Source organism: Hipposideros armiger, unplaced genomic scaffold (genome assembly GCF_001890085.2).
Source record: "Hipposideros armiger isolate ML-2016 unplaced genomic scaffold, ASM189008v1 scaffold_282, whole genome shotgun sequence".
NCBI lineage: Eukaryota > Metazoa > Chordata > Mammalia > Chiroptera > Hipposideridae > Hipposideros > Hipposideros armiger.
Window position 1 is genome coordinate 2,167,526 of NW_017731632.1, and position 13,039 is coordinate 2,180,564.

Here is a 13,039-nt window from a genome sequence, read left to right on the forward strand (position 1 = left end):
CAGAAGTCCCCAGCCTTGACTGGGCCTGCAGGCAGAGCATGGGCCCCCCCAGGGTATGAAGTAGCATGAGCTGACCTGCGCTGGGACAGGGTCTGGAGACCACAGCAGAGGGGACTAGGGTGGTGGCAGCAGGGGTGCTGGCTCGGGGCCGTCACATTCACACCCACAGTGTTCAGACAGCTGTCCACCTCATTGCTTGTGAAGAGGAGGTTATCATCAGCCTTTACATGTGTCCATGATGGACAGGAGCTGGCCCCACAGGCTGTTTGAGCGTGCCTTGCTATGATTTCTAGGCAGGCATCTTTCCATATCTTTCGTGGCCATTTCAATGTCTTCCTTTGTGGATTTCTTTATGTCCTTAGTCCAGTTCCCACTGGACCGGCCGCATCAGCATTTGTGTGAGTGTCTTTTATCCATTCCCACTCCCCCATTTAGGTACTAATCAACTCGTGGCGGCTGGCCCGCCATACCTGGCGCCCGAACAGGGACCTGAATACAAAAGTAACAGTAAGAAACGCCGCGTGGCAAGGGCCCGGCTCGAAGAGGAGCTTATTTCAGTGAATACGCGGTGAGTAAGACACATAAAAAAAAATGGGTCACGCGAGCAGCAAAGACCTGTATGTCAGAGGACTTAAAAAATTACTTGCCACCCGTGGCAGTCGGGTAAACAGAAAACAACTAGACAAATTTTTAGAATTTGTAAAAGAAGTCTGTCCATGGTTTCCAAAAAAAGACACTGTCAGTCTGGAAACTTGGGAGAAAGTGGGAGAGCAGTTACAAGATTATTATGCTGCCCACGGACCTCAGCAGGTCCCTGTGGAAACATTCGGGTTATGGACTTTGATCAGGGATTGCTTAGATCTTAAGCGTGAGGGCTGCAAGCTAGAGAAAGTGAAACAAGCTGGAAATGAGGAAATTCTTCCACCTGCCGTTCTCCGGCGGAGAGAGAGGAGGAGGAGGGAGCTAAACACACAGAAGGACTTTCTAAGGTTAACAAAGAGCCTGTTTATCAGGAACCTCTGGTCGAGGACTGGGAAGATTTAGACCCTCAGGATCAGAAAAAATTAGAGGATGAGACAGCCAAATATGATAGGGACAAATACCCTCCGTTGGTGGCTATGGCTCAAGGAGGTGGGCAACCTGCAGGCACTACACTTTCTTTTGCAGATCAGCTAAAGAAGATTCAGGGACAGTTAATAGAACTTAAAGTTGCTGTGGATGGAGGAAATTGTCCTCGGGGTCCCCAGATTCCTTTTAGAGATCAATAAAATCCTCAGGGTAAAGATCCCCCCACAGTTAATCCCTGTACACCACCTCCTGAGGAGCCCAGTATGTGGGGTCCTCCGCTGCAGCCTCCGGTTTCGGACATGCCTACTAAGCCTCCGCCAGGTTATGTTAAGCCAGGGTCGGACTCTGTTGTGCGCTCCCCTCTTCAAATGGCTTGTGAAGAAGCTCACAAGCAGGGGGAATCCACGGATCAATTTAGAATATATCCTATCTTTGAAAGGCTTGACCAGGCAGGGAACATGGTTAGAGAATGGAGGCCTTTTCAATGGAAGCAATTAAAGGAATTAAAGGAGGCTTGCGCGCAATACGGTCCTATCGCCCCTTTCACCATGGCAATTTTGGATGCCCTGTCTAGTGAAGCTACCCCTACAGAGGATTGGAAGCATATTGCTCATGCTTGCCTTTCCGGGGGTGACTATCTCTTATGGAAATCAGAGTTCTATGAAAATTGCAAAAAGAAAGCTAATCAAAATGCCCAAAGGCAAATTCCTATTACTTTTGACATGCTGGCAGGAAAAGGCATATATGCTGAATTAAGAAACCAGATGGACTTTGCAGTGGGAGTTTACGCTCAAACCACTGCAGCGGCAAAAGACGCTTGGCGAATGTTGCCTGATGCTTCCCGCAAGGAAAAACATGTTTCTCAGATAAGGCAGGGAGCAGATGAGCCTTTTCAGGAATTTGTGTCTCGCCTCAACACAGCCGCAGGGCGGGTTTTTGGGCCATCGGTTGCCACTCAGTCTTTTATAACGCAGCTTGCTTATGAAAATGCTAATTCTGCCTGTCAAGCGGTCATTAGACCATTTAAAAAGAAAGGGACATTATCTGACTATATTCGCTTGTGTACTGATGTGGGACCCTCCTTTACCCAAAACATAGCCATAGCAACAGCTATACAAGGAAAGCTATAAAAAAAATAATGTATCAACAGACAAGATTCAATATAGGGAGTCGCTCTGGGGCTTGTTTTACTTGTGGAAAATTGGGACATCGAGCTGCCCAATGCCCTCGTAAAGGAGAGTCTGAGAACTCGACCGCTCCTGCAAAAAAGCCTCCAGACATATGTCCTAAATGTAGGAGAGGAAAACATTGGGCCAATGAATGCAAATCCAAGACAGATAAAGAAGGGAGACCTGTCCAGGGAAACTGGGTGAGGGGCCAGCCCCTGGCCCCGAGTCAACAATGTTATGGGGCACTGCAGATCCCAGAGCAGATGCAGGGATAGAGAGGGAACGAGCCTCTGAGAGGAAATACATCACGGACTTATTCCAGGCCACCTCAGGCAGCGCAGGATTGGACCTGTGTTCCACCACCGACACCGTACTAACTCCCGAGATGGGAATGCAAGCATTGCCCACAGGGATCTTTGGGCCACTACCACCAGGAACTGTAGTAGGTTTGTTGTTAGGAAGAAGTAGCACCACTATGAAGGGGATTCAAGTTTCCCCGGGAGTTATTGATGAGAACTTTACTGGAGAAATTAAAATTATGACTCATTCACCTTTAAACATTTCAGTTATACCTGCTGGGACTCGCATAGCTCAGCTAATTATTTTGCCTCGTATGAGAATAGAGAAAAATAGGCAAAATCAGAAACGTGAAGACCGAAAATTCGGTTCCTCTGATGCTTATTGGGTTCAGGAAATAAAAAAAGATCAACCTGTTTTACAGCTTAAAATTAATGGGAAGAGTTTTCAAGGGATTTTGGATACTGGAGCTGATGTATCCTGTATAGCTGTTGAGCATTGGCCTTCCAGTTGGCCTACGCGATGCACTAACACAGACTTACAGGGCATAGGTCAGTCTCGTTCCCCTAAGCAAAGCAGTAATTTATTGTCATGGCAAGATGAGGAAGGACATCAGGGGATTTTTCAGCCGTACATTGTCCCCGGTCTGCCCGTTAACCTATGGGGACGGGACATTATGAGCAGTATGGGAGTTTATCTTTTTAGCCCAAGCACTCAAGTAACTCAGCAGATGTTTGATCAAGGGCTCCTCCCAGGACAGGGCTTAGGCACTGAGGGACAGGGTCGTCAGGAACCTGTTTCTCCTGCCCCTAATTTACAAAGAGCAGGTCTAGGATATTTTCCCCAGGGGTCATAAATCTACCTGTACTCCACCAGAAAACTGCAAAAGCAATAACTTGGAAATCTGATATGCCTGTGTGGATAGATCAATGGCCCCTTACACAAGAAAAAATATTAGCCACTCAAGCGCTAGTACAGGAGCAGCTTGATAAAGGCCATGTAATTGAATCTACTTCGCCCTGGAATTCACCCATTTCTGTAATTTAAAAAAAATCGGAAAAATGGAGATTGTTGCAGGATTTGAGAAAAGTAAATGAAACTATGGAAATTATGGGTGCTCTCCAGCCAGGGTTACCTCATCCTTCTGTTATTCCAAAGGATACTTATAAAATAGTGCTAGATCTGAAAGACTGCTTTTATACTATACCACTCCATCCCCAAGATTGTAAGAGATTTGCTTTTAGCATTCCTAGCTCGAACTTCCAGGAGCCTATGAAAAGATATCAATGGCGAGTCCTTCCACAAGGTATGGCTAATAGTCCCACCTTGTGTCAGAAGTTTGTTAGTGAAGCAATTGATAACACCAGGAAACAGTTTCCTTCTGTGTATATCATTCATTATATGGATGACACCTTATTGGCTTGTAAGAAAGAGGGAATGTTGTTAGCTTGCTTTGTAGATATGAAAAAGGATCTTCTGGCCTCGGGTCTTATTATTGCACCTGAAAAAGTACAGAAAAGTGAACCTTATTCTTACTTGAGATTTCAGTTGTTTGCTCAGTATTTCGCCCCACAAAAAATAGAGCTTAGGAAAGATCATCTTAAATCTCTTAGTGATTTTCAGAAACTGTTGGGGGATATTAATTGGCTGCGCCCTTCTCTGGGACTAACTACTGGAGATCTTAAACCACTGTTTGAAATTTTAAAAGGAGACTCTGATCCGACCTCCCCCAGGTCTCTTACTGAGCCTGCACGGAAGGCTCTTTCTAAGGTTGAGGAAGCCATTCAGCAACAGCATGTTTCTTTTATAGATTATTCTAAACCTCTATATGTGTATATTCTGGACACCAAGCGTACGCCCACAGCGGTGTTATGGCAAGAAGGGCCACTTAGATGGGTACACCTCCATGTGGCTGCTCAAAAAAATCTTACTCCTTATTATGAATTTGTGGCCAGTTTAATTCAGGAGAGCCACTTGGAGGCTCGAAAATGTTATGGAAAGGAGCCAGATTCTATTGTTATCCCTTTTACAAAAACACAGATTCAAGGCCTGATGCAGTTTACAAACAGTTTTCCTGTTGCATTGGCTCATTTTGTGGGGACTCTGGATAATCATTATCCCAAGCATAAATTGCTTCAATTTTTTCAACATCATGATCCAATCTTTCCTTCAATAGTGTCACATGCTCCTCTTCCTGCTGTACCTAATGTTTTTACTGATAAATCCAACAATGGTGTAGCTGTCTATGCGCTCAATAAAAAAGTCACCAAAAGAGTACAGACACCTCCAGCCTCAGCTCAAATAGTGGAGCTTCGAGCAGTTCATATGGTATTGCTTAACTTTGCTTCCCAGTCTTTTAATTTATTCTGACAGCCATCATGTGGTTCGTGCCGTCAGGAATTTAAAAACGGTACCTTTTATTAGCACCAGTAATCCTGTTCTTCCTGTTATTCAGGACCTGTTTCTTCAGATACAGCAGGCCATTCAGCTGCGCTGTGAGAAATTTTACATTGGACATATCAGAGCTCACTCTAATCTTCCAGGCCCTTTGGCCTCAGGAAATCAGATTACAAACTCTGCCACTCAACTCATTGCCTTGACTCAAATAAAAAAGACACAAAAGGCCCATAGCCTCCACCATCAAAACAGCCAGAGTTTGAGGCTGCAGTATAATATAACCAGAGAAGCAGCACGTCAGATAGTGAGACAATGTCCGGATTGTTCACATCTCCAGCCTGTGCCTCATTATAGAGTCAACCCTCAAGGCCAACGTCCTAATGACTTATGGCAAATAAATGTAACTCATATACCTAAATTTAAAAAATTAAAACATGTTCATGTCTCCATTGATACCTTTTCAGGATTTGTTGTGGCCACAGCTCAAACTGGTAAAACTACATCCCATGTTATTAGGCATTGTCTTGCTGCATTTGCCATGATTGGAACTCCAAAAAAACTTAAAACAGAAAATGGCTCCGGTTATACCAACAAAAAATGTTCTCTATTTTGCCAGCAATTTTCGATCAATCATGTTACTGACATTCCTTACAATTCCCAAGGACAAGGGATTGTTGAGCGCACTCATGGCACTTTGAAAGTCAATTTGCAAAAAATAAAAAAGGGGGAGTTATATCCCCTGACGCCTCATAATTATCTGTCTCATTCTCTCTTTATTCAGATTTTTTTTGCCTTAGATGCCCATGGCAAGAGTGCTGCGGAGCGCTTTTGGCATCCTTCTACTGCCCCTCAGGCTTTGGTCAAATGGAGAGATCCACTTACGGGCTCTTGGCAAGGCCCAGATCCAGTCCTCGTGGGGGGACGAGAACATGTATGTGTTTTTCCACAGGATGCAAAAGGCCCCCGGTGGCTGCCAGAACGATTGGTGCGACATGTGGACCCTCTACCTACTGATGAAGCTGATGGCTCTCAGCAATGCAGGAGACAACCAGACGTATTGGGCCTATGTACCTAATCCACCAATCCTCCACCCCGCTGTGTGGGACGGTCCTGAGGTTCCAGTCTATGTTAATGATACCCATGCCTTAGGACTGCCCTCTGATGGACACATAAAACAGCAACTGGAAAAGAATTTCACTTATAATGGTATAGGAACAGGTTTGCCTATTTGTATTGCAAAAAATGTCAACATCTGGGTACTTGCATGGTTCTCCTGTCACTATGCACATTAATGACTCTTTAGTTGGATGGACTGTTCGTCTTAACATGCTAGGCGATTGGTCCGGAGGACGCAAGATAAATCTGCCCATCCCTCCATCGCGTCCATCTTGCAATAAAAGATTGAAATTGGACACTGAGACTGTCCCATGGAGAGACTGTCCTGGCAACGATCCTGTTCGTTACGGCATCCCTGGGACAGGCAGATACATCATCGACTGGTCAAGAAGCAACCAGTCAGGATGGGCCCGAGGACTGACTTCTGGACTTTAAAATTCTGACACGCAACATCAGCAAAACTCATTATGGAGACTTATGGGAGTAATGGATGAGGTTGTTCAAATGGTTGAGTTCTGTAAATCAGACACTCCCTACAGTCATGTGAATGTCTTAAAAGATGGGACTAGAGATTAAACTACTGTTGCTAAAACTGTTAATGTATCTACTTGTGTTCCTTCCCCTTATGCACTCTTGATTGGAAATGTTACTGTACACTTTATAGGAAATCAATTTAATGTATCTTGTAGTAATTGTTATTTAACAAATTGTATTTCTTGGGTACCATTAAAAACTCATGTTATGATACTTAAGCAACCATCTTTTGTTATGCTTCCTGTTAATATTTCTGGACCTTGGTATGCTAAAAGAAGTTTGCAAATCTTCAAAAAAATTGAGCATGCTTTGAGTGGAGCAAAACGGTTTATTGGACTTCTAATTACAGGAATTATGGCTTTGGTTACTATAATTGCAACTGCTGCTACAGCAGCCGCGGCTCTTTCTCAGACTATTCAAAATGCTCATTATGTTAATACTCTTTCTAAAAATGTTACTTTAGCTTTAGGGACCCAAAAAATTATTAATGAAAAATTGGAGCAAAAGATAAATGCCCTTTATGATACGGTTCAGTATATGGGAGATGTGATTCAGGGTATAAAAGTTAGATCTCATTTAAAATGTCATCCAAAATATCATTAAATATGTGTTACTTCTAAAAAATATAATAATAGTCAATATAATTGGAATCGGGTTTGTTTACATCTTCAAAAAATTTGGCATGATGCTAACTTATCTTTAGACATGCTCCGGCTTCATGATAAAATCCAAAATATAAAAAAAACTAAACCCTTAAAATTTGATACAACTCAGACTGCTTCTAAATTTGTTGATGTTCTTAGGAATGTTTTGCCCTCTATGCCTCATATTGCCCATTCTGTTATGACATTCCTTACATTGGGCATCTGTGTCTGTCTGGTTCTGTGCCTACTCCCCATCCTCATTAGATGTTTCATCAGCAGGATGTTAAACTTACCAGCTAACATCCATCAGCTTGAGCTTAAGGCGAAGCCTTAAGCCTCTCACCCCTGTACATTAAGAAAAACGGGTTAGTCAACGACAGGTAAGTACTTGGGAGCCGCTTCAACACCTAAAACAGGGCTTGTATGATGGAATATGAGTACCAAAAACGGGTAAGTTGAGGCGGGCGTCCTGGGACACCTAAAACAGACACCGTCACCTCGCCATCCTGGCCGGATGGATTTTGTTCCTATAAAATAAAAAAGGGGGAGATGTGGGGAGCCATGGTTACAGGTAATTCAGAGCCTTACAGACTGGCTCGGTTAATGCTTAACCTGTTTTTGCTCCTAAGGCATTGTCTCTGCCTGCACCTGGAGGGTGCTTACAAGTTGCTGAGGTATGTGGTGAGAACGGCCAGCTCCCGGACACAGAGGATTGATGGCTATCGGGGTAATTGGTAGATTCTGTCATGGGATAATTACTTTTGGGAGTTTTAGTGATTTTATAGTTTCTATGTAAAAGTTAAAGATTTACTTTCGCTGAGGTAATGCATATCTTCATTGTTAAACTACACGTACTCAAACTGCATATATTGGTAATGGGAAATAAACTCAGGGCTTCAGCATCACTAACCGGCCGCATCAGCATTTGTGTGAGTGTCTTTTTATCCATTCCCACTCCCCCATTTAAGTACTAATCAACTCATGGCAGCTGGCCCGCCATACTTCTCCTACCAGAACGGAGCAGGTCCCTGCACTCTTCTGATGGAGCAGATCCTGAAATTCGGGAGCCTGGACACCGTTCCTGCAGCAGGGCGATCGCTCCTGGGGGGCTGTCCCTGAGCACCCCGCTGAAGACACCCTCCCCACCCGCTGTGCTCGAGTTCTCCTCCTCCATCATCTCTCCACTGCACGTGTCGCTGTCTGAAACAATCTGGGTTATTCACTTGTACACATGCATGGTTTGTGTCCCTTCGGTTAGAGTGAGCTGCGTGAGCACAGGACAGCTGCTGTCTCGTTCTTCACGGAATCCCTCTTTCCTAGTGCGCTGGGTGGTACAGTCGATACTCAATGAATGTCACTGAATGAAGGACATGCCACATCCAAAAGGGGCAGAGAGTGGAGAACTCAAGAAAAACAGTCAGTGAAAGGTGTGGCCTCACTTCCAGTTTTATTCACCAAGTAAACATTTACTGAGCACCTACTGAATGCTGCCCCCAAGCTTCAAATCAAGAAGTGGTTCGTTCTCACCAAATACAGAGGGTGCCACAAAAATGTATACACATTTTAAGAAAGGAAAAAAGTATTAAAATTGTAATACAAGGAATGACGCTGGCATTCATTTGATTCATGCCATCTTTTGAGTGTACGTCATACTGCACATTGCTACGTAATTCAATTCAACTTCGAAAAGCAATACATAAGATAACAACCCTTCAAAATGTGTATACATTTTTGTGGCACCCCCGGTAGTGAGATATCCCATGGTCAGCCATTGATTAAGGCTCAGCCAGAGACTTTTATACCCTGTAATCATTTCATCTCTTCACACACTTTTAAGTTCCCGTTCCTCTCTGCCCACCCCTATACATATCCTTCTTGCCTCAACTTGAATATAATTGCCTCAGACAGGTTATTATTTGGTTAATGGCTATTTTGCTCATTAAGACTAAAAGCTCCATGAAGGAAGAAATACTATTTCCCCCAAACTGTATACCCAACACCATTTTAGCACATATTAGTTGTTTTATAAATAGTTCTTGAGCTGATCAGTAAATCCTTTTATTTACCCATAGCTCTTGGGTAAAGCACTGTGCACGTCTAAAGCCCCTCTCAGCAGGCTGAACTCCTGAAGCTGGTTTACAGTGGAAACAGTCATGACTGCTGAGGCCAGGTCGTGTCAGCTTGGTCACGCGTAGGCGACAGTGTTGGACAAGTCTGAGTTTCCCTCCTCATCTATAAAGTCAGAGACTGAACTAGATAACCCTGAAGGCTCCTTCCAGGACCGTAACTGACCTACTGACTATTAAAGAACAGGTTAGCAAGGATGATGGTACCTCTGAGACTGCATGACCAGGCTCTAAATCATTTATGCTTCCTGTGGAGCATGAGCTTCGGCTACAAGAAAAGGGCACAAATCATGGTCCCAGTTCCATCTTACCTGTGAGGCTTCATCAGCATTGTAGTGCCCCAGCGAGGCTGACAGCACCAAACTAACGTCCACTAAGTTAATACTGGGACTCAAACAGAAGACTACAGCGAGTCCCTCTAAACCTCTGAGACAGCCAAACCATGATGTGTGAAACATTATGTCAGGGCCGGCCGAGTGGCGTGTTGGTTAAGAGTCGGCTTGGGACGCCAGCTCTGAGCAGCAGGGCCCCGGTTCGGATCCCACATGAGGGCCAGTGATGCTGCGCCCTCTACAGCTAAGATGATGAACAACAGCTCGACCTGGAGCTGGGCTACCATGAGTCGCCTGTGACAGCGTAGGCTGCGGTGGGGCTGCAGTGGGCTCCCGTAAGCTACTGTGAGTGGCCGGCAGCCAGTGTGAGCTGCCGTCCAGTAGCCGGTGACTGATCTGCCTCACCCGGGAAGATCGCAATGATAATACCAACATGGGCCAGTGAAGCGCCGTCCTCCACAACTTTTGTTTGAAGAACAAAAGGACAGCAACTTGTCTGTTCCCCTTCCCCCAATTCCCCAGTGAAATCTTTAAAAAAAAAAAAACATTACATCAAAGTCTTTACCTTGATTCGAGGCATAGTAACTGTAGGTGGCTTTGCTTCGGCCACAAAACTGTGAGATGCTCCTTTTTCCACGAGATAAGTTGTGTAGGGCATAAATTTCACACCTTTTGACCCAAACACAAAATCATCTCTCAAGGCATCTATCAGCATAATAACAACTTTACTGAAGAGAGGTGGTGGGAGCTTGGTCCAGTTGGAATTGGCTCCTAAAAGTGTTTGAAAGAAAAAAGGAAATTTAACTTTAAACTTTTATTTAGCATTTGAGTACCTTATAATCTAATTTCTGCCTACTGCTCCAGCACATATGCTGTCATATCTAAATATAACAACACAAAGAAAAGGGCGGGTTCTTGGTACACAGCGCGGGGCGGGGGTGGGGGGCATCGAGCAGGCTCAGGAACCCCCAGTATAAATTGCTCTTGGCACGGTGAGGAGTACGCGGGCAGGTCCTGGGATGGGAGGTATGTTCACACGGTCGGGGGCTGACACTGTGGGGACCTGGTCCGAAATGGGAGTACCGTTACCTGTTACGTGTCGCTGGGTATCGAGGCTGGGAAGGGGTCTATGCAGGGAGGTCTTAAGGGGTTAAAAAGGGCTCTTGGAGGGATGTCATAGGAAAAAAACAAGGGGTCGGCACGCATCTGATCTGTTGTGACTCGCTGAGCAAAAAGGACGCTGGAAACTCAAGGCCGGCTCAGGGCGGGGCCGGCGGCCGCAGGGGGAGCGGCGCTGGGAGGCGGGGGCCGGTGTGGAGCAGCCTCGCCCGTGACCAGGGAGGTGGGTCGAAGCCGGACTCACAGCGGCGGTTGCCACAAAGTTGCAGGATACAGAAAAAAAAAAAGGCTGAGCGGGAAGAAGGGGGTGCGTATCACGAGTGTGGGGACCCGAGCGGCAGAGGAGGCTCCCGAAGCTCCGGGAAGAGGTGCGCGAAGCGGGGCTCGGGGAGGCTCGTGGGGGCGAAAGCGGACCCTGGGAGACTCCGGCAAGGGGTCCGTACCAGCCGCGGGCTCAGGCGCTGGCGGCTCTGCCGGGTGCTCGGTCTCGGAGGAGGAACGCACGGGAGCCGGGAAGAATCCCCGAAGGAAGAGCGCGACCCCGAGCACCTCGATCGCTACGCAGAACGCGGCGAAGGTCCCCGCGCCCAGCCGCATGGCGCCCGCCCCCGGGCGGGGACCCCGGCTCCTGGCGGCCGGACGCTCGCCCAGGGCAGCGGCTTCCGGCTCCGGGGAACGGCCTCCGAGCAAGCGCGAACCGGCGGACCTGACAGGTGCCGCCTCTCCCGGTCGCGACTCGGCGGCGCACCGGAAATACGCACGAAAGGGGCGGGGCTCTGAGGCTCCTCGCCCGTATTTCCGGCGCGAGCTCCGGCCCGCCCGCCTCACGTCAAAACTCTGATTGTTCTCACTGGTGTTTCCCAGGTACGGAATGTGGCGCCCTTCCGTTTGTTAGGGTTCCGGCGAAGGTGGTGTGAGGGCGACGTGCTGTCGGCGTTAGAAACGTCCAAACCTGTAGGATGAATTTTGAGCCAAACTGACAATTGCCGGGAAGCAGAATCTCAACCAATTGAGAAAATGCTCCAAAGAACGGCAGTTTTGTAGATTATTTTATACATTGGAATCAAAGGAGAAGACGTAAGGGGGTTACATGGAATCCATTGGTGGTAGGTTAAGGGGGTGGGAGAAGCAAAGTGGGGGATCCCAGGGATTGGATAAGAAGTAAAACAGAGACACTTCTTTCACATCGGTGGGTACAGGACAGTTAATAACATTTACAGCACATGGAGATAGTATTCGGGGGACAAGAGAACCAGGAGGGGTTCTGTGGCCTCCTGCTCTGGTGGGAGGTTGTGCCCTGAGGGGTCTCGAAAAGGAAATGACTGACATTTTAAGGTGTGTTATCTTAGATGCACAAGACAATAGATAATTTCAAAGGTAAAGACCTTCGTCGGAAGCTACGGGCCTAGGACCTTACTACCCGCCATGACCCACTTCTGGAGGGTTAGGGACTTTTATATTCAGACTCCGTGTGGTTACTTTGGTCTCTGGGTTTGTAAGGCCCGCCATGCAGGCCTCGCCTGAGCTTGCCAGCTTTCGTATGTGGCCCCTTTTTCAGCCACAGTGTGGAAAGGTGCGGAAAAGTGAGAGTAGAGGCAGAAAGGTACAGGAAAGCTCCTGTGGTGCCCAGCAGCAGGGGTGGCTTCCGTGCCCAGGGAGGGGCTGAGTGTGGACAGTGGCATCTGAGCATCAAGCCCGGGACCCAGTCACCGCACACCAAGACGCCATGGTTTTCTAAAGGCCTCTAGTGCCAGGCAGACACTGGGCCTCATGACTGTGCCCACCACGTTCCACGTCCCTATAGATAGACATGGTTGTTCCCGGAAGTATTTATTTCCCAGTAATTTTGAACACATAGAAAACCAACAGCAGTAGCCCAAAATCATCCAGTTTCCCAGCTGTCCTTGCTTTACCACATTTGCCACCTCACACAAAGTGCTGCAGGATGGTTTGCCCCAAATAGGGACGCTTCCAAAGAATGGCCACAAAGTCCCAAATGCAAACATTGGTGGGGTCTCTGTATCATAACCCACCTGTCACGTCCAGCGTGGCAAGGGCAAATGGGTTTCTCTTGAGGGGCGGCGCAGATTGAATAAAGAGACAGAGACAGAAGTAAGGTTTAAAGCGAGACCAAGGGACTCAGTCAGAGAAAACTGAGCCCCGAATCGGGTCAGCGCATGGCTTTTAATTGAGAACTTTCAAAGAAGTAAAACTGCTGTCAATCAAATTAGCATCTG

The 13,039-nt window shown here is 46.8% G+C and overlaps 1 protein-coding gene across 3 annotated transcripts in view; it reads right to left on the bottom strand.

The window, feature by feature from the left end:
* The window catches only part of PIGG (phosphatidylinositol glycan anchor biosynthesis class G (EMM blood group)), a 36,577-nt gene extending 25,055 nt beyond the window's left edge, over nt 1–11,522 (bottom strand). For 2 of the 3 annotated variants that reach the window (XM_019658011.1, XM_019658010.1), the window contains exons 1-2: nt 11,246–11,521; nt 10,249–10,454 (exon numbers count right to left, since the gene is read on the bottom strand). In XM_019658011.1, the coding sequence (XP_019513556.1) occupies nt 10,249–10,454; nt 11,246–11,399 (360 nt within the window). In that variant the 5' untranslated portion in view covers nt 11,400–11,521. Of the gene's footprint in view, nt 1–10,248; nt 10,455–11,245 lie in introns of all 3 variants that reach the window. The other variant, XM_019658012.1, reaches the window with a different exon arrangement.
* Between the last annotated feature and the right edge of the window lie 1,517 nt (nt 11,523–13,039).